This window comes from Strongylocentrotus purpuratus, unplaced genomic scaffold (assembly GCF_000002235.5).
Source record: "Strongylocentrotus purpuratus isolate Spur 01 unplaced genomic scaffold, Spur_5.0 spur5_scaffold_4, whole genome shotgun sequence".
Lineage (NCBI taxonomy): Eukaryota > Metazoa > Echinodermata > Echinoidea > Camarodonta > Strongylocentrotidae > Strongylocentrotus > Strongylocentrotus purpuratus.
The window spans coordinates 15,714,361-15,727,692 of NW_022145610.1; the positions used below are offsets into that span (position 1 = coordinate 15,714,361).

Genomic DNA, 13,332 nt, shown 5'->3' on the forward strand with positions numbered 1-13,332 from the left:
AGAAATCAAATATTATGTGGCACGACCCTCACTTTTATACAACGTGCAGTTTTCGCCAGATGTCTTAAGCATAACTGGCAAACAAATTATTGTAGGCCTACCTATCTTCAACAACCTCTGTCAGCGCAGTGTCTAGGTCAATGGTTCTTAACTTATTTATCAGGCGGGAAAGGAATATTTCTAAAATTACGTTTTTTTTAATACAGGCCTCTGTGGATAACACTACACCAACAACCAATCTAGTGTTAGTGGAATATTTTCCCTCCCGCTTCATAGGAAATTAAAGGATACTCTATAAATTATCCTTACTTTCATTTTTGATAATGTATTTCATCAAAGCATTCTAGGTAAAATATCGTATGACTGACTTTTTGTGATTGAGGGAAGTAAATTGTTGATGCGTTTAATAATCAGTGATACGGTATTACGCATCCACCTACAGCAGTGGAAAATTTTCTTTCTTTTTGACTATTTAAAATGATGATAAGCCGAATTAAATCGTCTTGCGTGCCCCGTGTGGCCCATGGGCTGCTAATAAGAAACATAACTAAAAAAAATAATAAGAATAATAGCTACATTTACATTGCACACACATTCATTCCAGAGGAAGCTCAAGGAGCCTACAAAGTAATATTATTTCCCTGGCTTTAGCCCAGTTGCACTAAGGCGTTAAAAGGATTCAAGGAATAAATTCCTACCGGGTTGCCGTTTACTATGTCTGTAAGGATATTAACAAAGATAGATTAATGTCTTGCCAAAGGACATTAGTGCCTCGGCGGGACTCGAAGCGAAAACCATATGATCAACAGTCCGGTGACGTATCCACGAGACCACTAAACCTCTTAAGAAGCATAACCTATGGCTAATATGATCTTACAAGGGTTTAGTATAGCTGTGACATGAAGACTGAATCCAATATCACCCATTGAGACATCCGTGGTGAACCTGACCCACATAGAGTGACCGAGTGTAGCGGGTTCACTGGAATTGCTATACCCAGTCAGTTTCTGAAGCTCCCAAGAACCAGGTTCATTGGGACCGGGCCCATAACCAATGTACAAGTAGTCGTATTCCGTCTCTAGGGCCAGGTCTAGAATATGTATCTGGAGGATGTGACCCTCTGGAGCCTTGAGTACCCAAGTAAGGTCGAGGTTCGAGTTGTAGTAGGAGGATGGATAGTCGGGTGAAGATATGACGGTGGGTTCGTTCCATTCAATTTCTATCACAGTGATGCTGGTATCTGTGCAATGAATTCATAATAATAATAATAATAATAATAATAATAATAATAATAATAATAATAATAATAATAATAATAATAATAATAATAATAATAGTAATATAAACAATAACGATGAAAATAATAAAATAATAATGAAATGGTAATAAGAGTGATTAAAAAAAAGTAATAATATCTTTAAACCAAAGAAGCCAAGGCATAAACGGTGTTCTTCCTTAGAGTCCTGCAATTATTCTTATCCCAGCAATTGCCGGAATCATGAAAGATTTTTCGAAAGAAAAGTAGAAGGTACCAGACTAAGAGGGAAAACAGTAAGTAACTAGAAGGGTAACGTTGCGACATGGTGTGCAATGACAATACGAGAGTATACCAAGATAGCAGAAAACAGAGATGTGTGGAAAAATGTTACAATCAGCCTCCAAGCTGAGAGAAGATATCTTGATAGATATATAGAATTGACAGACACCCGTTTACACCTGGGCGGAGATTGGTAAATGTGGAGTAATGGGCTGGTGTTTGAACCCTCAATCCAAAAGAGTTAAGTGAAATAACCTCTACACAACGATACATCCACTGAAGACAAGACAGCCAGGAATTGAAAATGCCATTTCATGAACTATCTACTCTAGCCGCAGCGCACCCATCCCATCTCTAGGAAATAAAGTGTAATGTACTTCAGAACTTGAACGAGTTTAATTAGATCACTTCAAACCCTACAAAAATATGAAACCGTTACAACATTTCCGAATTCATTGTAGCAGGTTCCTCCATTGTAGCAGCGGTTCTCGAACCGACATTCATTGTTATCTGGGAGCAGCAAGGAAGGAAAATTGATTTTGTTTGGACTGGATAAAAACACAATTAAAGGTACTATGTCCCATTTGCAGGCCATAAAAATGAAAAGGTTAAATTCCAACAGCATTTGAAAGACAATACTAATTTAGAACTTCCCTATAAAAAAGTGGGCTTGAAAATGTCTTTAAGTGGGAAAATAACGACTATAAGTTGTCAAATCGACTTAGGAGCTATAGAGCCAATAAGTTATAGTCTGATTTTTCAGACTATTGTACTGAATGTTTGTACGTTTTATGCTGCATAAAGATTCAATCGGTTTAATTTTGGCCATTACAAGAAGTGTGTTATTGATGTAGACAAATGCTCATGTACCCTTTACGGCTCATTTTATACCAAAGATGAACAAAGCCAGTCAGTCACTCAATAGTGTCTGACAGTGAAGTCTAGCAAGTAAACGGGTTTCCTTGCATAATTTGAATATTAGGACACTGTTAACGTTTAAATTTCACAGCTAGGACATACATGACATATTCATAATTCCTGCAAAGTTCTACAGAATTTGATGTTGGCTGCAAAAGGGACATATAGAAAACAATGGTTAATCGGTGACCATTGGTCCCCCATGATCCTCCTTTTCTTATGTTAATTGAGGGCTTAGTTGATGAGATAACCACCTGTCAGTGACCAAGTGGGAATCTAATCCCTCCTGTCCAAACTAGTGCAGGTGGGATTTAAATGCTGTTTCATATCCTCATCCATGTACATAATAATCAGAAATTAAAAAGTCTACCGAAATAAAGGACGGGGTATAAATAATATTTTCTTTCTGAATAACTTCCAATTGTTTTGTTTTACCTGAATGCTAAGAAAGTATGTGTATGCTTGTAAGTAGGGAACCAGGGAAACGCCGACTTTAAGTCCTCTCCGAGGGACTTGCTAATGAGGATTAATACCTTACCGAAGTGCACAAGCGTCGACTTGGTTTCGAACCCGTGACCTCCAGGTGACGAGACCACTGCTCTACCACCGAACCATCGCTAAGTACTACTCTTGTTTTAGCCGACAGGCCAAATGTGTAGCCCTCAAGTATATCAGATACCCAGTGTAATTTTTTCATCATTGTGTCTGTAAAATGTCGCCTGGCCCGAATGATCCCCAAGGGAGTTAAGTTTTAAAACAATGCAACGTTTGTGTGCAATTTTGATGTTGTTAAATATAATCATGTAATCACATTTATATGACATATGCTATTTTTTTCCATAAACAATGACAAGATACATAGAAATTATTAAGTTCAATGTATACCAAATCCACAATAGCGAAGAGCACGTCTTAATGTGTATGATATTAATCATTCCTACGAAGTACGCATTAATAACTTCAAATCAGCAATATTTATACATTTTTATGAAAGATTTTCATCTATTTTAAATTCCTTGTTGCAATTTGTACTCTATCTAGTTTCAACTACATAACATTTTGTTAGTAAAATATTAATGTGTCCAATCAAGGAACATTTTGACGACGAAATACATGTACTTATTCATTCAGCTATTTAGCAAATCGTTTTCCTTGGTCAGTTGAATTGGAATAATACTAGTATAACAATTATCTTACCTGTATTTTCTGCAGGTGTATACGGCAGAACAGAGACAGCCAAAAACCCAAACACGATGAACACTATCCCCATTTCTCTTCGTGAAACTTCTCCACCTATGAAAATAAAAGAATGTTTGATTATCGTGTAAAAGTTTTTAATGATTCATAGTCCAGTGCGTCCCAGAAAAAACGAAACCGAGAATTATCGATGTTTTATTATAACTTTGATAGTCACATTTATAATTAATAAATGACACATATTTGGAAAGCTTAGATCCTCCTCTTCCATTTGATGCAACTCATATGATGCATATTTCACGCATGAGTGATTAAAATCAATTTGAAGAGAGGAAACCAAAAAGTAATTTGTACAAAAGGCTTAAAGGGATTGGATCGCCAGTTTCCATGTGCAGAAGGCCATAATTCGCTGACACCAGACTTGGTGGAAATACCATTAATGGGGGTACAAATTTGCACACAGCAAACCCATAGTCCAGTCAAGAATTACCCCCTAATCTCTCGGAGAGCTCGAGAGTCTTCGGGCAAATCAAAGCATTACATAAGGTCCAATGGTCATAAAACTCAAGGCTAACCCTGGTGATTGACAACATCTGTTATTGGGTAAACACCCGAACGGTGTCGAATTCCCATGAGAGCCGACTACTCAGTGACTTTAACTCCGTTCCTTTCGTTTGTTGCTACGGCAGGCAGCCAGTGAAAACGAATTCGTTTAATAAAATTATGGAAATGCAAGCACTACTTTAAACAAACAGAACTTTGTTATTACTAGCTCATTTTTTTCAATTCAGATACGGTCCGCCAAATGACCTTTTGGTTTCTTCTCTTCAAATTCACTTTAATCACTCATGCATGAAATATGCATTATAAGAGTTGCATCAAATGAAAGAGGAGGATCTAAGATTTACAAATATGTGTCATTTATCAATTATAATTTTGATTAAGTTATGATAAATCATCGATTCTATCATAGTTCTCGGTTTCGTTTTTTCTGGGACGCACTGTATAGTTGCGCAAGTGCATGCTGTAAAATGATTATCGTATCAGTGGAGATGGTACGAATAATGTTATTAAATCAGTTGCCATAGAGGATAGGTCAGGAAAATCCCACTTTCGATTCATGTTCTCCACGATTAGAAAACTGCCCTTCTTGGAGTTGCACCCCAAATGGAGACCAACAAAACCGACAACAACAACGAAAAACAAAATATAAAAGATAACGCTGCTTACCGCTAAATTGCATTAATTTAAAAACAATATAATATACTTTAAACGCTCAGGAAAAGAGGCATTCAGGCATATATTATAACTATTAACTCCATAATATAGAACTTTTTCTCCGCAACTTGGTATATAAACTCCAAATAGTAACTAAACAATACAGAAATATCTGTATGATGTAATGATAAATTCTTTGGCGTTTAAAGCTTTTCTCAATCTCCGGTAATCTCATTACGAAGACAAATTTGCAATCGATATTCCTCCCACTCTTTCCACTTCGATCGATACCATATATTTAACTCTGCAGAAGAAGAAGGTTTTCAATTTTGTTCTACCCTTGGTGAAACCTTCCTTTTTTCTTCAAATCTTGCCATTTAGATCATTAACTATCCAGCAATCGAGCCCCATTTGTGAAAACGTACAGGTGTACGTTATTTTTCGTAAAGCCTGACAGCATTGGATTGGCAAGGCCTGTGCCTATACCAGCAGCTGTCTTGGTTCTGCATGGATATTTTTGCGAATTTACTAATGTTCTCCAGTGGTATTGATGGGATTCTTTGGGACATTGGTAAAGTCCCTATCTCACTGAGCAGGGAATGCTTGCAAACGTAGCGAATTTGGGGTTTCGCCAGGGTTCGTAAAAGATGGCAAGAGAGTTTGCAAACAGTTTTCATTGTCGTAAACAGTTTTTCTTGTCGTAAAGAAATTTTAAACACGTTCAAAATTTCTTTGCGAATTTATTTTCCGCAAACAGTTGCAAGCGTTTGCAAATCAGTCGTAAGCCTTTGCAAACGGTTGTAAGACGGTGTCGCTGAAGTTCTTTTTGATTCGCCAATGCTAGCGACCACGTTACCATATGGTTCCTATATCAAAATCAATCCATTGCGTACCAAGAGTTAGCAAAAGGTCCCAAACATTCACAATTAGTGGCAAAAAATTGGCAAATAGTTGCTAATTTTCGCAAAAAACTGTCGCTAACATTTGCTTACAGTCGCTAATAGACACCAACTGCCTTTCGCAAACATTCTCTCAAATGTTGCTAATCGACGCTAAACATCGCTAAAAGTCGCTATTTTACGGCAAAGAAAATTATTGAGACGAAATCTTTCAAATACGTTTTTAAGCTGTAATTCAAAAGAAAAGATTTATGATAAACAATTAGTCAACCATATTCTTGTTCAAAGCAAAAAGACAAACGCGGAACTTTTAATAGAAGGGACTAAATGTGAGGGGATGGGTGACATGGGTCCATCAGATATACTGGAAGGAGATATAAAGGCCTGTCAAACAAGCGAAGAAAGGAACCTTCTCTTTGAACGTTTGTTTCCTCTTTGTTGATCTTGAAAGTGAGGGTTTCAGTGTTTTAAATAGTGTACTCTAGTTCTGAAGCCTGGCTTTATAAAACAACTTACCGTGATAGTCTATGCGACTGATGCGCGTACATTAGGAAAACGGGTATAATATATACTTATATGGGAGAAAAGAGAGTGATAAGGAAGAGAGGGAGATGATATAGTATAGTATATTTCTTAAATCAGCATTGCGATTGAAAAACAAAATCATCTTCCACTGGTTCATACATTATAAAGTGGGGAGGGATCGGGGGAGAAAGGAATACAGAGGAGGAATAACGATTAAGTTAAAGAGGCATAGTAGTGGCCCTCCATGGAGAATTCAACACCACTCGGGTATTTACCCAACAACTTGTGTTGTCGAACACCAGGATTAGCCTTCAATTTTTGTTGTACCAACAGGTCTCATGTAATGCACTGCATTTACAACCAAACGCCCCATATGAAAAAGTTGTTATCTTAAATTTCCTTAAACTCTTCGAGAGACTAGGGGTATTTCTTGATGGGAGTATGGGAACCGAATACTTACCAACAATACGATAACGATGATAGGTAAACAAATCTCAACAATTAGACGTATTAAAATATATTCCGACAGAATCAATACTCATCAAGCTACCTTATCCATGGATATTATGTAAGGTGGACATGAAGGCTCAAGGAGGCCTCAGCTAAATAATAGACCCTACTCATTTTTTTCAATGAGACTCTACTTCAGGACTGTAATCCTTTATTCGTTGCGGCACAACATCGAGAGAACATTCTCAGCTCAGTGCCCGTTTCAGTTACGACTTTTTTCATATTTCACATTGCACAATATCAGATTGTTTACTAAGTTTATGTTTATAATATAATGTCATGTGAAGGACTGGTTACTGAAGAAGAATGTCGGCAGGCTATTGTATCCATGAAAACAACAAGTCACCTGGCAGTAATGTTTTATCTGTGGAATTTTTAAATGTTTCGGGAACGACGTAAAATATCTGCTATAAGACTGTATAAATGAGGGTATTCAACAAGAAAAAGTATCTGAATCCCAAAGATTAGGTATACTTACTTTGTTATATAAGAAAGGGGATAAATAGAGTTTGGACAACTGGAGACTAATATCGTTACTGAACACGGACTACAAGATCTCAGCGAAGGTGTTATGTAAAAGACGCTTTCTGCGTTACTATTCAACCTTGTTGTAATGGCCTTCAAAATCAAGCAAAATAATGAAATGCATGGTATCACGGTCGTCTCTGCAAATAATGGTATGTCGAAAGTTTTTTAAATATCACAATAAGCTGATGACGCTGTCCTTGCTAATTTTTTAGTTGAAGAAGTCAGAAGGTTTGGACATTTTGCTGGGCCAAGGTTAAATGTTAAATGAAAACAAACGTTAACAACGACACCTCAAATAGAATTTATAAAATAATTAAGTTGGAATTATAATCCACTCAAGTATTTAGGTATATACCTAACTAGAAATTAAAAAAGAATGTGATCGATTGAACTGGTCAGTAAAACTTGAAAAGGTTAAATCTATCCTAAATATCTGGAAGATAAGAAATGTAAACATTTATGGTAAAGTTGTTTTAATTAAATCACTTATAATTTCACAATTTGTGTATGTTGCTTCAGTATTAGCCTTTTCTCACAAACTAATTGTTCACTTGAACAATTGATTTATAATTTCCTTTGGAATTCAAAAAGAGACAAGATAAAGAGATCAGTCTTAATAAATACAACTAAAAATGCAAGCCTAAGAAAGACTTGGATTCCAAGTTCCAATCCCTGCATTTAGCATAGTTATCAAAGTTCTTTGAAAATAACCAAGATACACCGTGGAAATTTATGTTTGAATTCTGGATTGGAAAAAATATGTCCGTTGTCATTGATTTTAAAATCAAACTGTTCTCGCAAAGATATCTTGATTTTATGTTCAAAACACAATCTAAGTGAGTTTTATATTAGTTGTCTCGTATGCTGGAGTAAACTTAAATATATTGACATTTTGCATGTCGAAGATGTTAGAAATGAAGTGTTATGGTACAACAGTAACATAACATTTGATGGTAAAACCCTATTTTTTAAAGAATGGTTTAAACATTGTATCGTACTAGTTGATGATATTGTAGAAAATCGACATTTTAAGACACGAGATCATATTTACAGTAGGCTTGCGGGTGCACCATGTGTGTGTGAGAGAGAGAGAGAGGATTGAGGAGTCCTGAAAAGGACTCTCGGTAATCTTTCTTGAGGGTGTGTAGTCCTGAAAAAGACTGTTCGTGTAGTCTTGAAAAAGACTGTTGGTTATCTTTCTTATATTAGGTTATAGTTCTAAGGAGAACTATAGCGCTTGGAGAGAATAAGTGGCGGGAGTGGCTCGACGTTTCGAACAGGTTGACTATCCGTCGTCAGGAGATCATATTTGTAATGTAAGATCATATTTGTAATGTATTTGGCTCGAATTCCTTATTGGTTGACTTTATATATACGAATCTCAAAAAGACGATCCCTAAAGTTTGGATAAAACGAATTCATGAAGTCAACCAGCATGCAGTTGACGATAGAGGTACTATACAACATTATGACACTGATTTCTGCGAAATTAAAACAGGTGTTGTCATTAGATTGTCAACGATGAAATCGGAACATTTCTATAGTTTAATGAGTGAGCTTAGGAAAAGTGATTTAGCTGTATTAACACACTGGGAAGAAAAGTTTCACCTTCCAATTGATTTTGACTGGTAAGAGATATTGAAATCTAAGTTTAAAACAATAAAAAAAAATATAGTGAAGCAAGTAAATTTTCAAACACTTCATCGAATTTTTTCAGTTCAGATTTAATTTATGTTAATGGAAAATTGTAAATGAAAACTCATGTGCTTTTTGCAAAGTAACTGAATCGTTTGTTCATGTTCTTTTAGAATGCCCCGAAGTAGTATGATTCTGGAAACGTGGTGTTGCATTTATTCGTTATATCTTTAAAGAAACGCTGATAATAAACGAAAAATACCTGATTGATGGTGCAGATTCTAATTGTTCAAACACTAAAGATATAAACGTAATTATTACATATGCACAATATGCAATATATCAAATGTACTACTTTCAGGAAAAACGTACAACAGTCTTGCAATATGGCATGTTTTTAAAACTACTTTGTTTGGATAACATTTCAGGTGTTATATCAAATGCCCTTCAACATTATACTCATTGATTTTATCTGATTGTAAAGATTTCAAGATTTGAGGTGTAGAGTAAATGTATATCGGTTTGAATTTTTGTTGTTAAACATATTTTATACCAGAATAAATACCTCTGAAGAGGAAATTATTATTTGTTTAAGTAAGAAGAAAGGTGTTTTAGATAAACTCAAGTATATGAAATATATTCAATCAACTGATTTGTTCACATGGCTTGAGGCTCCAAGAGCCCTATCCAAATTTCAAATTTCAAATGTACACTAAACAGGTTTATTACTTCAAACTCGTAATAAAAATTAAAACAAACGTGGTAAAAAAAATTAAAAATCATTATTATTTATTTTTGTTACATTCTTTCAAATTTGTAGCACAAATGTGCCAAAGTTGGTGATTTTAGACAAAAGTGCAATTTGTCCAACTTTACCGCCAAACTATAGAAGCTTTAGCTTAAAGAAACCCAACTATATGTCCAACCATGGCTTATTCACTCACCCATAACCAGAAAGGGGTTTGTACAGCCGAGCAAGAGCCTTCGAATACACGGATTTCGATGGGTGCACCAGCAACTGAGGTGGACATCCAACTTGCAGAAGGAGAAACCGATCGAGTAAATCAGCTCTGCATAGCCACGACTGACAAACACGATTAATATGGAAATGACACACACACGCGCACACGCGCGCTCACACACGCACACAACCACACCACTCTAGTCTGCAAGCTCAAACCCTGGTCAGTCGTAAAAGAGAGTCTGCACTACTAGACTACCATAGGCCATGTACTATAGCTGCTCCTGACACAACCAGTAGGTAGCTGGGCTAGGCTTCTCTCAAGGCACAATGATTTTTGATAAAGTGTCAAATTAGGGTCTGTACTTGCAGACTAACACCCATTCCCCCGCCCCACACACAGACACGCACTCTCTCTCTCTCTCTCTCTCTCTCACTGAGATATTTTTCCCTCATGGGAATGAATTACATCAGAGGCGGACCTAGCTGTAGTAGAGATATATTACGGGATTTTCCACGAAGCAAGCTGCACAAGGAGCTGAGGTGTGCACTAGTTTCAGTGATGCATGTCAATGCATCAAGGGGAGGGGGGGGGGGGGTCTAATTAGGAGCGTGAGCATGCATTTTGAGGAGGCAGAAATTATGAATTAAACTCACTAGAAGAAGAAGAAGAAGAAAAATAATAAAAACGATAATAGTAATAACAGTAATAAAAGTAATAATAATAGTAATGATAATAATAATAATAATATTAACAATAATGATGATAATAAGAATGATAATAATAATAAGAATAAGAATTAAGAATTCCATAAGGAGGAGAAGAAGAAGAAAATAAATATATGCCATTTAGACGGGGGGGGGGGGGGGCTAATTGCCCCTAGCTGTTGCAGTGCCCTGAGCAGTTTGAGGCTTGCGGGGGGACACTCGCCTATAGTTGGTATGCCTTTATTGCATGGCGCCGTATACGTTTTATCCATAACAAGGGAGGCTTCATTTCTGTCTTAAACATGATTTTCCGGCCCGCATATATTTATGTTTTATTTTGTAAAGTGCATTATAAGGGTCAATGTCGCTATTCATAAGGACCGCCATTCATAAGGTCGGCTATTCATAAGGTCCGTTATTCTTAAGGACAGCTATTCATAAGGACAGCTTTTCATAATTTGTGAAAAGGGTCATTATTTATAAGGTTCATTATTCATAAGGACCGCTATTTATACTCAGGGAAGAGGGTCGGTATTCATAGTATGACAAGAGGGTCACTATTCATAATACAAAATCGGGGTCCTTATTCATAAGGGTCGCTTTTCATAATAAGAGAAGAGGGTCGCTATTCATAATACAAGATGAGGGTCGCTATTCATATTAGGAGTAGAGGGTCGCTATTCATAACACGGAATGAGGGTTGTTATTTATAATGCACAATGAGGGTCGCTATTTATACGGGTCATTATTCATAATACGAAATGAGGGTCGCTATTCAATTTATATATTGTCTTACTGTCATGTCGTATATCTTTTTCTTGTTTTCCTTTTTATTTGAATAGAAAAAAGAGAAAGAAAGGAACAAATATTGTAAAAGTATTACCTGTAATATATATGTATGTACGTACATATGTATATGCTTTATGATTATTCAACCTCTCTTACAAGATGACCCCGACAATAAGACACTATTCCAAACTCGTGGGAGACAATGAGTATGGGATGACAATATACAATGCTTTTTACAATACTAGATTCCATAAAGATTAATAGGGTTAACATAAAAAAAAAAAATATACATTCCTGTTCTCAATGTGTATGATGAATTGACAGGTATATTATGATGTGTTTATTCTGTAATTATCTATCTTGTTTCATGACAACTTACATCAGCCTTAATGTTCGTTCTATTTGTTCCCTTTATTGTATTTTTCTTGTTATTGTGGTTTGGCTATTTAAAGTAATTGATTATTTATATTTCGTGTGTGAACCTTTAAGCATGTATATATCGACTTGAATAACTATTACATATATTTTCTGTGTTTGCTTTGAATTTACCATGTCCCGAATTGATTAATGGTTGATTTTTCTTAAACCTGCATTCATATTTATGTTGACATACCGTATTTTCCTGTGTTTGTTCTGTATTTATCATTTTATCCTGCCCCCTTGTTGCTACAAGGGCTAGATATCCCACTCCAAAATAAAAACGAAGACAAATTTCTCACGGCATATTTTACTTTAATTGTGTTGCACTATATAGACCTTATCAGACCTCCTTCCCCATCACCATCACCCTCACCCTCACCCTCACCCCAACAAAAAAGACAATAAATTAGTGATTCATATTAGGATTGCATTACCTCTTTGTACGATACATGAAGCGAAAACCTTCAAGGTCCGAAAGTGTTCAAGCTCCCTATCCCCCAAAGTCTCAAACAAATCACAATTCTTAAGTGCCCCCCTCCTCTCACCCCTCTCCGGACAGTAAGTAAGCTCGTGGTCCGGTCCAACCCCGCTATACAATTTGTAGGTCCAAAAGTCCTACTAAAAGCTACTTTCTACAAAAACATATTATGAATAGCGACCCTCATTTCGTATTATGAATAGCGAACCTCTACTCCTATTGTGAATAGCGAACCCCTACTCCTATCGTGAATAGCGACCCTCATTTCTTATTATGAATAGCGAACCCCTACTCCTATTATGAATAGCGACACCCTACTCCTATTATGAATAGCTACCCTCATTTCGTATTACGAATGGTGACCCTATTATGAATAGCGACCCTCTATTCCCATTTTGAATAGTGACCCTCATTTCATATTATGAATAGCGAACCTCTACTCCTATTGTGAATAGCGACCCTCTACTCCTATTATGAATACCGACCCTCATTTATTATTATGAATAGCGAACCCCTACTCCTATCGTGAATAGCGACCCTCATTTATTATTAATGAATAACGAACCCCTACTCCTATTATGAATAGCGACACCCTACTCCTATTATGAATAGCTACCCTCATTTCGTAATAGGAATAGTGACCCTCATTTCATATTATGAATAGCGTCCCTTACTCTATATTATGAATAGCGACCCTCATTTTGTATTATGAGTAGCGACCCTCTTTTTGTATTATGAATAGCGAACCTCTACTCCTATTATAAATAGCGACCCTCTACTCCTATTATGAACAGCGACCCTCATTTCTTATTATGAATAGCGAACCCCTACTCCTATTATGAATAGCGACCCTCATTTCGTATTATGAATAGCGACCCTCTACTCCTATTATAAATAACGACCCTCATTTCGTATTATGAGTAGCGACCCCCTTTTAGTATTATGAAAAGCGAACCTCTACTCATATTATAAATAGCGACCCTCTACTCCTATTATGGATAGCGACACT

The 13,332-nt window shown here is 36.3% G+C and overlaps 1 protein-coding gene across 1 annotated transcript in view; it reads right to left on the bottom strand.

Moving 5' to 3' along the window:
- Positions 1-842: 842 nt before the first annotated feature.
- Positions 843-13,332, bottom strand: part of LOC115929051 — a 55,703-nt gene continuing 43,213 nt past the window's right edge. The window contains exons 3-4 of the mRNA XM_030997170.1: positions 3,653-3,748; positions 843-1,240 (exon numbers count right to left, since the gene is read on the bottom strand). Of these exons, the coding sequence (XP_030853030.1) occupies positions 843-1,240; positions 3,653-3,748 (494 nt within the window). The remainder of the gene's footprint in view (positions 1,241-3,652; positions 3,749-13,332) is intronic.